Source organism: Taudactylus pleione, unplaced genomic scaffold, assembly GCF_031769625.1.
Source record: "Taudactylus pleione unplaced genomic scaffold, aTauple2 ptg000505l, whole genome shotgun sequence".
In the NCBI taxonomy this organism is placed as follows: Eukaryota; Metazoa; Chordata; class Amphibia; order Anura; family Myobatrachidae; genus Taudactylus; species Taudactylus pleione.
In genome coordinates, this window is record NW_028284907.1 from 202486 (window position 1) to 217627 (window position 15142).

Genomic DNA, 15142 nt, shown 5'->3' on the forward strand with positions numbered 1-15142 from the left:
CCCCCTCCTGCTGTATGCCCCATAGTCACATCCCCAGCTCTGCACTAAGTGACATAATACAGAGGAAGCGCCTCCTCCTGCTGTATGCCCCATAGTCACATCCCCAGCTCTGCGCTAAGTGACATAATACAGAGGAAGCGCCCCCTCCTGCTGTATGCCCCATAGTCACATCCCCAGCACTGCACTAAGTGACATAATACAGAGGAAGCGCCCCCTCCTGCTGTATGCCCCATAGTCACATCCCCAGCTCTGCGCTAAGTGACATAATACAGAGGAAGCGCCCCCTCCTGCTGTATGCCCCATAGTCACATCCCCAGCTCTGCACTAAGTGACATAATACAGAGGAAGCGCCTCCTCCTGCTGTATGCTCCATAGTCACATCCCCAGCTCTGCACTAAGTGACATAATACAGAGGAAGCGCCCCCTCCTGCTGTATGCTCCATAGTCACATCCCCAGCTCTGCACTAAGTGACATAATACAGAGGAAGCGCCCGCTCCTGCTGTATGCTCCATAGTCACATCCCCAGCTCTGCACTAAGTGACATAATACAGAGGAAGCGCCCCCTCCTGCTGTATGCTCCATAGTCACATCCCCAGCTCTGCGCTAAGTGACATAATACAGAGGAAGCGCCCCCTCCTGCTGTATGCCCCATAGTCACATCCCCAGCTCTGCACTAAGTGACATAATACAGAGGAAGCGCCCCCTCCTGCTGTATGCCCCATAGTCACATCCCCAGCTCTGCGCTAAGTGACATAATACAGAGGAAGCGCCCCCTCCTGCTGTATGCCCCATAGTCACATCCCCAGCTCTGCACTAAGTGACATAATACAGAGGAAGTGCCTCCTCCTGCTGTATGCTCCATAGTCACATCCCCAGCTCTGCACTAAGTGACATAATACAGAGGAAGCGCCCCCTCCTGCTGTATGCTCCATAGTCACATCCCCAGCTCTGCACTAAGTGACATAATACAGAGGAAGCGCCCGCTCCTGCTGTATGCTCCATAGTCACATCCCCAGCTCTGCACTAAGTGACATAATACAGAGGAAGCGCCCCCTCCTGCTGTATGCTCCATAGTCACATCCCCAGCTCTGCGCTAAGTGACATAATACAGAGGAAGCGCCCCCTCCTGCTGTATGCTCCATAGTCACATCCCCAGCTCTGCGCTAAGTGACATAATACAGAGGAAGCGCCCCCTCCTGCTGTATGCCCCATAGTCACATCCCCAGCTCTGCGCTAAGTGACATAATACAGAGGAAGCGCCCCCTCCTGCTGTATGCCCCATAGTCACATCCCCAGCTCTGCGCTAAGTGACATAATACAGAGGAAGCGCCCCCTCCTGCTGTATGCCCCATAGTCACATCCCCAGCTCTGCACTAAGTGACATAATACAGAGGAAGCGCCTCCTCCTGCTGTATGCTCCATAGTCACATCCCCAGCTCTGCACTAAGTGACATAATACAGAGGAAGCGCCCCCTCCTGCTGTATGCTCCATAGTCACATCCCCAGCTCTGCACTAAGTGACATAATACAGAGGAAGCGCCCCCTCCTGCTGTATGCTCCATAGTCACATCCCCAGCTCTGCACTAAGTGACATAATACAGAGGAAGCGCCCGCTCCTGCTGTATGCTCCATAGTCACATCCCCAGCTCTGCACTAAGTGACATAATACAGAGGAAGCGCCCCCTCCTGCTGTATGCTCCATAGTCACATCCCCAGCTCTGCGCTAAGTGACATAATACAGAGGAAGCGCCCCCTCCTGCTGTATGCCCAATAGTCACATCCCCAGCTCTGCACTAAGTGACATAATACAGAGGAAGCGCCCCCTCCTGCTGTATGCCCCATAGTCACATCCCCAGCTCTGCGCTAAGTGACATAATACAGAGGAAGCGCCTCCTCCTGCTGTTTACACCATAGTCACATCCCCAGCTCTGCACTAAGTGACATAATACAGAGGAAGCGCCCCCTCCTGCTGTATGCCCCATAGTCACATCCCCAGCTCTGCACTAAGTGACATAATACAGAGGAAGCGCCCCCTCCTGCTGTATGCTCCATAGTCACATCCCCAGCTCTGCACTAAGTGACATAATACAGAGGAAGCGCCCCCTCCTGCTGTATGCTCCATAGTCACATCCCCAGCTCTGCACTAAGTGACATAATACAGAGGAAGCGCCCCCTCCTGCTGTATGCTCCATAGTCACATCCCCAGCACTGCGCTAAGTGACATAATACAGAGGAAGCGTCCCCTCCTGCTGTATGCTCCATAGTCACATCCCCAGCTCTGCGCTAAGTGACATAATACAGAGGAAGCGCCCCCTCCTGCTGTATGCCCAATAGTCACATCCCCAGCTCTGCGCTAAGTGACATAATACAGAGGAAGCGCCCCCTCCTGCTGTATGCCCCATAGTCACATCCCCAGCTCTGCACTAAGTGACATAATACAGAGGAAGCGCCCCCTCCTGCTGTATGCCCAATAGTCACATCCCCAGCTCTGCACTAAGTGACATAATACAGAGGAAGCGCCCCCTCCTGCTGTATGCCCCATAGTCACATCCCCAGCTCTGCGCTAAGTGACATAATACAGAGGAAGCGCCCCCTCCTGCTGTATGCCCAATAGTCACATCCCCAGCTCTGCGCTAAGTGACATAATACAGAGGAAGCGCCCCCTCCTGCTGTATGCCCAATAGTCACATCCCCAGCTCTGCACTAAGTGACATAATACAGAGGAAGCGCCCCCTCCTGCTGTATGCCCCATAGTCACATCCCCAGCTCTGCGCTAAGTGACATAATACGGAGGAAGTGCCCCCTCCTGCTGTATGCCCAATAGTCACATCCCCAGCTCTGCACTAAGTGCCATAATACAGAGGAAGCGCCCCCTCCTGCTGTATGCCCAATAGTCACATCCCCAGCTCTGCACTAAGTGACATAATACAGAGGAAGCGCCCCCTCCTGCTGTATGCCCCATAGTCACATCCCCAGCTCTGCACTAAGTGACATAATACAGAGGAAGCGCCCCCTCCTGCTGTATGCCCAATAGTCACATCCCCAGCTCTGCGCTAAGTGACATAATACAGAGGAAGCGCCCCCTCCTGCTGTATGCCCAATAGTCACATCCCCAGCTCTGCGCTAAGTGACATAATACAGAGGAAGCGCCCCCTCCTGCTGTATGCCCAATAGTCACATCCCCAGCTCTGCACTAAGTGACATAATACAGAGGAAGCGCCCCCTCCTGCTGTATGCCCAATAGTCACATCCCCAGCTCTGCGCTAAGTGACATAATACAGAGGAAGCGCCCCTCCTGCTGTATGCCCAATAGTCACATCCCCAGCTCTGCACTAAGTGACATAATACAGAGGAAGCGCCCCCTCCTGCTGTATGCCCCATAGTCACATCCCCAGCTCTGCGCTAAGTGCCATAATACAGAGGAAGCGCCCCCTCCTGCTGTATGCCCCATAGTCACATCCCCAGCTCTGCGCTAAGTGACATAATACAGAGGAAGCGCCCCCTCCTGCTGTATGCTCCATAGTCACATCCCCAGCTCTGCACTAAGTGACATAATACAGAGGAAGCGCCCCCTCCTGCTGTATGCTCCATAGTCACATCCCCAGCACTGCGCTAAGTGACATAATACAGAGGAAGCGCCCCCTCCTGCTGTATGCCCAATAGTCACATCCCCAGCTCTGCGCTAAGTGACATAATACAGAGGAAGCGCCCCCTCTTGCTGTATGCCCAATAGTCACATCCCCAGCTCTGCACTAAGTGACATAATACAGAGGAAGCGCCCCCTCCTGCTGTATGCCCAATAGTCACATCCCCAGCTCTGCACTAAGTGACATAATACAGAGGAAGCGCCCCCTCCTGCTGTATGCTCCATAGTCACATCCCCAGCTCTGCACTAAGTGACATAATACAGAGGAAGCGCCCCCTCCTGCTGTATGCCCAATAGTCACATCCCCAGCTCTGCACTAAGTGACATAATACAGAGGAAGCGCCCCCTCCTGCTGTATGCCCAATAGTCACATCCCCAGCTCAGCACTAAGTGACATAATACAGAGGAAGCGCCCCCTCCTGCTGTATGCTCCATAGTCACATCCCCAGCTCTGCACTAAGTGCCATAATACAGAGGAAGCGCCCCCTCCTGCTGTATGCCCCATAGTCACATCCCCAGCTCTGCACTAAGTGACATAATACAGAGGAAGCGCCCCCTCCTGCTGTATGCTCCATAGTCACATCCCCAGCTCTGCACTAAGTGACATAATACAGAGGAAGCGCCCCCTCCTGCTGTATGCCCCATAGTCACATCCCCAGCTCTGCGCTAAGTGACATAATACAGAGGAAGCGCCCCCTCCTGCTGTATGCCCAATAGTCACATCCCCAGCTCTGCACTAAGTGACATAATACAGAGGAAGCGCCCCCTCCTGCTGTATGCTCCATAGTCACATCCCCAGCTCTGCACTAAGTGACATAATACAGAGGAAGCGCCCCCTCCTGCTGTATGCCCAATAGTCACATCCCCAGCACTGCGCTAAGTGACATAATACAGAGGAAGCGCCCCCTCCTGCTGTATGCTCCATAGTCACATCCCCAGCTCTGCGCTAAGTGCCATAATACAGAGGAAGCGCCCCCTCCTGCTGTATGCCCCATAGTCACATCCCCAGCTCTGCACTAAGTGCCATAATACAGAGGAAGCGCCCCCTCCTGCTGTATGCCCAATAGTCACATCCCCAGCTCTGCGCTAAGTGACATAATACAGAGGAAGCGCCCCCTCCTGCTGTATGCCCAATAGTCACATCCCCAGCTCTGCACTAAGTGACATAATACAGAGGAAGCGCCCCCTCCTGCTGTATGCCCAATAGTCACATCCCCAGCACTGCACTAAGTGACATAATACAGAGGAAGCGCCCCCTCCTGCTGTATGCCCCATAGTCACATCCCCAGCACTGCGCTAAGTGACATAATACAGACGAAGCGCCCCCTCCTGCTGTATGCTCCATAGTCACATCCCCAGCTCTGCACTAAGTGCCATAATACAGAGGAAGCGCCCCCTCCTGCTGTATGCTCCATAGTCACATCCCCAGCTCTGCACTAAGTGACATAATACAGAGGAAGCGCCCCCTCCTGCTGTATGCCCCATAGTCACATCCCCAGCTCTGCGCTAAGTGACATAATACAGAGGAAGCGCCCCCTCCTGCTGTTTACACCATAGTCACATCCCCAGCTCTGCGCTAAGTGACATAATACAGAGGAAGCGCCCCCTCCTGCTGTATGCCCCATAGTCACATCCCCAGCACTGCGCTAAGTGACATAATACAGAGGAAGCGCCCCCTCCTGCTGTATGCCCCATAGTCACATCCCCAGCTCTGCGCTAAGTGACATAATACAGAGGAAGCGCCCCCTCCTGCTGTATGCCCCATAGTCAAATCCCCAGCACTGCGCTAAGTGCCATAATACAGAGGAAGCGCCCCCTCCTGCTGTATGCCCCATAGTCACATCCCCAGCTCTGCACTAAGTGACATAATACAGAGGAAGCGCCTCCTCCTGCTGTATGCCCCATAGTCACATCCCCAGCTCTGCGCTAAGTGACATAATACAGAGGAAGCGCCCCCTCCTGCTGTATGCCCCATAGTCACATCCCCAGCACTGCACTAAGTGACATAATACAGAGGAAGCGCCCCCTCCTGCTGTATGCCCCATAGTCACATCCCCAGCTCTGCGCTAAGTGACATAATACAGAGGAAGCGCCCCCTCCTGCTGTATGCCCCATAGTCACATCCCCAGCTCTGCACTAAGTGACATAATACAGAGGAAGCGCCTCCTCCTGCTGTATGCTCCATAGTCACATCCCCAGCTCTGCACTAAGTGACATAATACAGAGGAAGCGCCCCCTCCTGCTGTATGCTCCATAGTCACATCCCCAGCTCTGCACTAAGTGACATAATACAGAGGAAGCGCCCGCTCCTGCTGTATGCTCCATAGTCACATCCCCAGCTCTGCACTAAGTGACATAATACAGAGGAAGCGCCCCCTCCTGCTGTATGCTCCATAGTCACATCCCCAGCTCTGCGCTAAGTGACATAATACAGAGGAAGCGCCCCCTCCTGCTGTATGCCCCATAGTCACATCCCCAGCTCTGCGCTAAGTGACATAATACAGAGGAAGCGCCCCCTCCTGCTGTATGCCCCATAGTCACATCCCCAGCTCTGCGCTAAGTGACATAATACAGAGGAAGCGCCCCCTCCTGCTGTATGCCCCATAGTCACATCCCCAGCTCTGCACTAAGTGACATAATACAGAGGAAGTGCCTCCTCCTGCTGTATGCTCCATAGTCACATCCCCAGCTCTGCACTAAGTGACATAATACAGAGGAAGCGCCCCCTCCTGCTGTATGCTCCATAGTCACATCCCCAGCTCTGCACTAAGTGACATAATACAGAGGAAGCGCCCGCTCCTGCTGTATGCTCCATAGTCACATCCCCAGCTCTGCACTAAGTGACATAATACAGAGGAAGCGCCCCCTCCTGCTGTATGCTCCATAGTCACATCCCCAGCTCTGCGCTAAGTGACATAATACAGAGGAAGCGCCCCCTCCTGCTGTATGCTCCATAGTCACATCCCCAGCTCTGCGCTAAGTGACATAATACAGAGGAAGCGCCCCCTCCTGCTGTATGCCCCATAGTCACATCCCCAGCTCTGCGCTAAGTGACATAATACAGAGGAAGCGCCCCCTCCTGCTGTATGCCCCATAGTCACATCCCCAGCTCTGCGCTAAGTGACATAATACAGAGGAAGCGCCCCCTCCTGCTGTATGCCCCATAGTCACATCCCCAGCTCTGCACTAAGTGACATAATACAGAGGAAGCGCCTCCTCCTGCTGTATGCTCCATAGTCACATCCCCAGCTCTGCACTAAGTGACATAATACAGAGGAAGCGCCCCCTCCTGCTGTATGCTCCATAGTCACATCCCCAGCTCTGCACTAAGTGACATAATACAGAGGAAGCGCCCCCTCCTGCTGTATGCTCCATAGTCACATCCCCAGCTCTGCACTAAGTGACATAATACAGAGGAAGCGCCCGCTCCTGCTGTATGCTCCATAGTCACATCCCCAGCTCTGCACTAAGTGACATAATACAGAGGAAGCGCCCCCTCCTGCTGTATGCTCCATAGTCACATCCCCAGCTCTGCGCTAAGTGACATAATACAGAGGAAGCGCCCCCTCCTGCTGTATGCCCAATAGTCACATCCCCAGCTCTGCACTAAGTGACATAATACAGAGGAAGCGCCCCCTCCTGCTGTATGCCCCATAGTCACATCCCCAGCTCTGCGCTAAGTGACATAATACAGAGGAAGCGCCTCCTCCTGCTGTTTACACCATAGTCACATCCCCAGCTCTGCACTAAGTGACATAATACAGAGGAAGCGCCCCCTCCTGCTGTATGCCCCATAGTCACATCCCCAGCTCTGCACTAAGTGACATAATACAGAGGAAGCGCCCCCTCCTGCTGTATGCTCCATAGTCACATCCCCAGCTCTGCACTAAGTGACATAATACAGAGGAAGCGCCCCCTCCTGCTGTATGCTCCATAGTCACATCCCCAGCTCTGCACTAAGTGACATAATACAGAGGAAGCGCCCCCTCCTGCTGTATGCTCCATAGTCACATCCCCAGCACTGCGCTAAGTGACATAATACAGAGGAAGCGTCCCCTCCTGCTGTATGCTCCATAGTCACATCCCCAGCTCTGCGCTAAGTGACATAATACAGAGGAAGCGCCCCCTCCTGCTGTATGCCCAATAGTCACATCCCCAGCTCTGCGCTAAGTGACATAATACAGAGGAAGCGCCCCCTCCTGCTGTATGCCCCATAGTCACATCCCCAGCTCTGCACTAAGTGACATAATACAGAGGAAGCGCCCCCTCCTGCTGTATGCCCAATAGTCACATCCCCAGCTCTGCACTAAGTGACATAATACAGAGGAAGCGCCCCCTCCTGCTGTATGCCCCATAGTCACATCCCCAGCTCTGCGCTAAGTGACATAATACAGAGGAAGCGCCCCCTCCTGCTGTATGCCCAATAGTCACATCCCCAGCTCTGCGCTAAGTGACATAATACAGAGGAAGCGCCCCCTCCTGCTGTATGCCCAATAGTCACATCCCCAGCTCTGCACTAAGTGACATAATACAGAGGAAGCGCCCCCTCCTGCTGTATGCCCCATAGTCACATCCCCAGCTCTGCGCTAAGTGACATAATACGGAGGAAGTGCCCCCTCCTGCTGTATGCCCAATAGTCACATCCCCAGCTCTGCACTAAGTGCCATAATACAGAGGAAGCGCCCCCTCCTGCTGTATGCCCAATAGTCACATCCCCAGCTCTGCACTAAGTGACATAATACAGAGGAAGCGCCCCCTCCTGCTGTATGCCCCATAGTCACATCCCCAGCTCTGCACTAAGTGACATAATACAGAGGAAGCGCCCCCTCCTGCTGTATGCCCAATAGTCACATCCCCAGCTCTGCGCTAAGTGACATAATACAGAGGAAGCGCCCCCTCCTGCTGTATGCCCAATAGTCACATCCCCAGCTCTGCGCTAAGTGACATAATACAGAGGAAGCGCCCCCTCCTGCTGTATGCCCAATAGTCACATCCCCAGCTCTGCACTAAGTGACATAATACAGAGGAAGCGCCCCCTCCTGCTGTATGCCCAATAGTCACATCCCCAGCTCTGCGCTAAGTGACATAATACAGAGGAAGCGCCCCTCCTGCTGTATGCCCAATAGTCACATCCCCAGCTCTGCACTAAGTGACATAATACAGAGGAAGCGCCCCCTCCTGCTGTATGCCCCATAGTCACATCCCCAGCTCTGCGCTAAGTGCCATAATACAGAGGAAGCGCCCCCTCCTGCTGTATGCCCCATAGTCACATCCCCAGCTCTGCGCTAAGTGACATAATACAGAGGAAGCGCCCCCTCCTGCTGTATGCTCCATAGTCACATCCCCAGCTCTGCACTAAGTGACATAATACAGAGGAAGCGCCCCCTCCTGCTGTATGCTCCATAGTCACATCCCCAGCACTGCGCTAAGTGACATAATACAGAGGAAGCGCCCCCTCCTGCTGTATGCCCAATAGTCACATCCCCAGCTCTGCGCTAAGTGACATAATACAGAGGAAGCGCCCCCTCTTGCTGTATGCCCAATAGTCACATCCCCAGCTCTGCACTAAGTGACATAATACAGAGGAAGCGCCCCCTCCTGCTGTATGCCCAATAGTCACATCCCCAGCTCTGCACTAAGTGACATAATACAGAGGAAGCGCCCCCTCCTGCTGTATGCTCCATAGTCACATCCCCAGCTCTGCACTAAGTGACATAATACAGAGGAAGCGCCCCCTCCTGCTGTATGCCCAATAGTCACATCCCCAGCTCTGCACTAAGTGACATAATACAGAGGAAGCGCCCCCTCCTGCTGTATGCCCAATAGTCACATCCCCAGCTCAGCACTAAGTGACATAATACAGAGGAAGCGCCCCCTCCTGCTGTATGCTCCATAGTCACATCCCCAGCTCTGCACTAAGTGCCATAATACAGAGGAAGCGCCCCCTCCTGCTGTATGCCCCATAGTCACATCCCCAGCTCTGCACTAAGTGACATAATACAGAGGAAGCGCCCCCTCCTGCTGTATGCTCCATAGTCACATCCCCAGCTCTGCACTAAGTGACATAATACAGAGGAAGCGCCCCCTCCTGCTGTATGCCCCATAGTCACATCCCCAGCTCTGCGCTAAGTGACATAATACAGAGGAAGCGCCCCCTCCTGCTGTATGCCCAATAGTCACATCCCCAGCTCTGCACTAAGTGACATAATACAGAGGAAGCGCCCCCTCCTGCTGTATGCTCCATAGTCACATCCCCAGCTCTGCACTAAGTGACATAATACAGAGGAAGCGCCCCCTCCTGCTGTATGCCCAATAGTCACATCCCCAGCACTGCGCTAAGTGACATAATACAGAGGAAGCGCCCCCTCCTGCTGTATGCTCCATAGTCACATCCCCAGCTCTGCGCTAAGTGCCATAATACAGAGGAAGCGCCCCCTCCTGCTGTATGCCCCATAGTCACATCCCCAGCTCTGCACTAAGTGCCATAATACAGAGGAAGCGCCCCCTCCTGCTGTATGCCCAATAGTCACATCCCCAGCTCTGCGCTAAGTGACATAATACAGAGGAAGCGCCCCCTCCTGCTGTATGCCCAATAGTCACATCCCCAGCTCTGCACTAAGTGACATAATACAGAGGAAGCGCCCCCTCCTGCTGTATGCCCAATAGTCACATCCCCAGCACTGCACTAAGTGACATAATACAGAGGAAGCGCCCCCTCCTGCTGTATGCCCCATAGTGACATCCCCAGCACTGCGCTAAGTGACATAATACAGAGGAAGCGCCCCCTCCTGCTGTTTACACCATAGTCACATCCCCAGCTCTGCGCTAAGTGACATAATACAGAGGAAGCGCCCCCTCCTGCTGTATGCCCCATAGTCACATCCCCAGCTCTGAAATATAATACGAGGGTTGTTCAAAAAGCAATGCCTAAATGCTCACTACTTAAATTTTATTATAGATACAGATTTGAAAATTTGCAGTAATATACTTTGAAGTCTTAGTAACAGAATGACTCTACTCAAAAAAATTCACCATCTCCCCTCAAACATTTTCTCCACCTCTCAACCCAAGCTGTGAATCCACTTTGGAAAAATTCCAGTGGTTGGTGTTTGACCCAGGAACGTATGGTGTTTTTAACAACCTCTCTGTCTTCAAAATGTTGACCCCAGGAGACAGTATTTGAGAGGGCCAAACAGATGAAAGTCAGAAGGGGCCAAATTAGAACTGTATGGTGGATGTGGCATTATTGCCCACCCCATTTTGGCAATGGCCGCAGATGTTGACATCGAAGTGAGGTCTGGTATTGTCGTGGTGTAAGATGAAATTTGACAGTGGAATTGTTGACCTTTTTTTGCGGATGGCTTCTTTCAGCTTCCTAAGTGTAATAATGTATCGATCACTGTTGATTGATTGGTTTTGTTCCAAGTAATCGATGAGAATAACACCTCGGCAATCCCAGAAGAATGTGGCCATGACTTTGTTTACAGATCACTGTGATTTAAACTTTTTTGGCCTAGGTGAACTTGGGTCTTTCCATTGCTTTGATTGGGCCTTTGTTCCTGGGTCATAAAGGAATACCCAGGTCTCATCTCCTGTAATGACATTTTCCAAAAACGTCTCAGGGTTGGCTTCAAAGTTGGTCAAAAGGTCATTGCACACTTCCACCCTCTGGGCCTTATGATCCCTGGTTAGTTGCTTTGGAACCCATTTAGCACACACTTTACCATATCCCAAATCATTGATTAGTGTTTCTACAGCACCATGGCTACATTCCAGGTCATCACTGACATCTCTGATGGTCACACGACGGTCTATCTGAATCATGGCATCGACTTTGTGTCGGTTCTCTGCTGTCACTGCAGTTGATGGTCTGCCACCACGAGGTTTGTCGCACACGGACGATTCTCCCGATTGAAAACGCTTCATCTACCTTCTGACATTGCTGTAGTCCATTGTACGATCACCATACACGTTTTTGTGGATTTCTGTAGCTCTGCAGCCTTCTCTTTCCAGAAATTCAATGACGGCTCTTTGTTTCATCTTGGATTCCATGGTATTTCTTGGACTACCTAAACAAAACTACATATATAGCTAGCAGAGATATTATACTACAAACTGACAAAGTTTAAAATAAATATTGCATATTACTTCAGAGTTATGAGCATTTAGGCATTACTTTTTGGACAACCCTCGTACATTTGGTCTGTACCAGACCACCTGAAGCTCCACCATCAGTCCATGGAAGACCATGGGGGCATTCCATGTGTACTCTGCAGTCAGGGGATGGCTGATCTCTGCTCTTACCCCAATAGCCTCTGGTGACCTGTGTCACTAACAATCTGTCTGTCTGACTCGCGCCCACACCGTGTCCTTCCGTACGTCACAGGGTGTAAGAAGGGAGCTCTGCAGCCCAGTCATCCCTACCTGCAGGGCATTAAACTCTGAAAACTCTCTAATTGAAAAGGTTCCCAAACTCCGCCATTACAGTCCAGGTTTTAAGGATATCCAGGTTTGAGCACAAGTGACTTAATTAGTACCGCAGTCAATTTGATTTAACAATCTGGACTCCAGCATGGATATCCTTAAACCCTGGACTGTAATGGAGGAGGAGTGGATCCTCTGCCCTAACTGAAAACAAAATATAAGCGTATTCTCAGCACAGAGAAAGGCGCGTCGGCCGCGTCCCGCTAATCTGCATGGCCAGAGAAAAACAATCTGTACGGTATGAAATAACTTTATTGTATGAAACGTCCCAATCACTTGAATAGACTGATTGAAGCTCCTAACCCAGCAGCCGCCAATGTTTAGCGAGTGATGTAAATCGCCACTTGTGAAATGAACGCCGCCGCAGTCCTTCCTTAGTTCTGATCAGCCTCCGCTCAGTCCTCATCTTCCTGCAGCCACACTATAAATGTGTCTTCTCTCTCCTGCTTGTCTCTTCCTCCTGAGGAGAGAATGATCATGTCAGCTCCAGAGCGCCACCTAGCATTAACATTTCACTGTAAGGGATAACGGATATAAACAAAGTCCATTCTTTACACCATGGACCCAGGAGCAGCCTCTTCGCACACGTTCACCCAGCGCACCCTGGTAAGCGTCTGCGCTCACCTCATCTCCGCTGCTGTCAGGTGATGGCTCGTCGTCCTCCTCTGCCGTTACCATGGCCTCTAATCTACTCTCCACTTCTCTCTGCTTCTCCAGTTCCCTCATTGTCTCAGCCGTCACCTCTGAGGCCTAATGGACAGAGAAAAGGATTCTGGGACATTTCATACAGGAAGGTAATTCCGTGTTGTGCATTCATTGTGATTGGAGCTTCCAGGGTACAGTCTGCACAGAAACCTTAGTAAGAATAAGATACACCACGTACGCAGTGACTGGAGAGATGCACAAGACCTCTGTAGTCCTGACACAAAACGTGGTGAATCCATCAGCACGCAGCAAACCAGCGGCGTGTGCAAGGTCCCAGTACAGGAATGGATGTAGCGCTAAGTCCAGTATGAGTGTATGCAGAATCACCTAGTCATAGAAGCCTAATTCTGCCAGACGCTACCCGCACACAATGGTGACACGCACGCTACCCGCACACAATGGTGACACGCACGCTACCCGCACACAATGGTGACACGCAGGCTACCCGCACACAATGGTGACATGCACGCTACCCGCACACAATGGTGACACGCACGCTACCCGCACACAATGGTGGCACGCACGCTAACCCGCACACAATGGTGGCACGCACGCTAACCCGCACACAATGGTGACATGCACGCTAACCCGCACACAATGGTGACATGCACGCTAACCTCACACAATGGTGACACGCACGCTAACCTCACACAATGGTGACACGCACGCTAACCTCACACAATGGTGACACGCACGCTACCCGCACACAATGGTGACACGCACGCTACCCGCACACAATGGTGACACGCACGCTACCCGCACACAATGGTGACACGCACGCTACCCGCACACAATGGTGACACGCACACTACCCGCACACAATGGTGACACGCACGCTAACCTCACACAATGGTGACACGCACGCTAACCTCACAATGGTGACACGCACGCTACCCGCACACAATGGTGACACGCACGCTACCCGCACACAATGGTGACACGCACGCTACCCGCACACAATGGTGACACGCACGCTACCCTCACACAATGGTGACACGCACGCTACCCGCACACAATGGTGACACGCACGCTACCCGCACACAATGGTGACACGCACGCTACCCGCACACAATGGTGACACGCACGCTACCCGCACACAATGGTGACACGCACGCTACCCGCACACAATGGTGACACGCACGCTAACCTCACACATTGGTGACACGCACGCTACCCGCACACAATGGTGACACGCACGCTAACCTCACACATTGGTGACACGCACGCTACCCGCACACAATGGTGACGCGCACGCTACCCGCACACAATGGTGATGCGCACGCTAACCCGCACACAATGGTGACACGCACGCTAACCTCACACAATGGCCATACACACGCTAACCTCACATAATGTCCATACGCACGCTAATCTCACATAATGGCGATACGCACGCTAACCTCACATAATGCCCATACGCACGCTAACCTCACATAATGGCCATACACACGCTAACCTCACATGATGGCAACATGTACAGTAACTGAAAACAATACCTATATGTGCGCAGTTGGCCATTGTTCTAAGTCCTGCTCATACGTCCCGATGGTTACCGCAGAGAGGCGCAGAACGCATTTGGATACAGGGAGAGTGGGTCTTAGTGTGCAGGAGGTAACAGGGCGGTGGCTAGGCGGACGTGGGCGTATCTAAACACGCAGAACCACTCAGACAGGATGCCATGGTCAGACGCATAGACCACGCCTACCATAGGGCTGGTGCCTTCTCAGGAGGGATTAGCACCTGTGCATGTCAGCCTCTCACTATGAGCCACATATCACTATAAGTCGTGCACTCCCGGGAGTGGGGAAGACATCACTCAGTAATACAAAGTGTCTCCGTCCAGCTCTATGCTCTCCCCGGAGACTGTAGTATGAGTCCTATCCACCTGGGCACCCCTGTGGCTATGACTTTATATATACACAGCTACATCTGTGCGGCAGCAGCTTTATCTTATTATTTCCTGTTCCTATATCACTATTTCCTGTTCCTATATCACTATTTCCTATTCCTATATCACTATTTCCTATTCCTATATCACTAGTTTCTATTCCTATATCACTATTTCCTGTTCCTATAGCACTATTTCCTATATCACTATTTCCTGTTCCTATATCACTAGTTCCTATTTCTATATCACTATTCCCTGTTCCTATATTACTATTTCCTTTTCCTATATCACTATTTCCTGTTCCTATATCACTAGTTCCTGTTCCTATATCACTAGTTCCTGTTCCTATATCACTAGTTCCTATATCACTATTTCCTATTCCTATATCACTAGTTCCTGTTCCTATATCACTATTTCC

The 15142-nt window shown here is 52.0% G+C and overlaps 1 protein-coding gene across 1 annotated transcript in view; it reads right to left on the reverse strand.

Annotated features, from left to right (window-relative positions):
- Window positions 1-12365: 12365 nt before the first annotated feature.
- The window catches only part of LOC148501709 (uncharacterized), a 288055-nt gene continuing 285278 nt past the window's right edge, over window positions 12366-15142 (reverse strand). The window contains exons 31-32 of the mRNA XM_088450064.1: window positions 12756-12881; window positions 12366-12591 (exon numbers count right to left, since the gene is read on the reverse strand). Of these exons, the coding sequence (XP_088306190.1) occupies window positions 12553-12591; window positions 12756-12881 (165 nt within the window). The 3' untranslated portion in view covers window positions 12366-12552. The remainder of the gene's footprint in view (window positions 12592-12755; window positions 12882-15142) is intronic.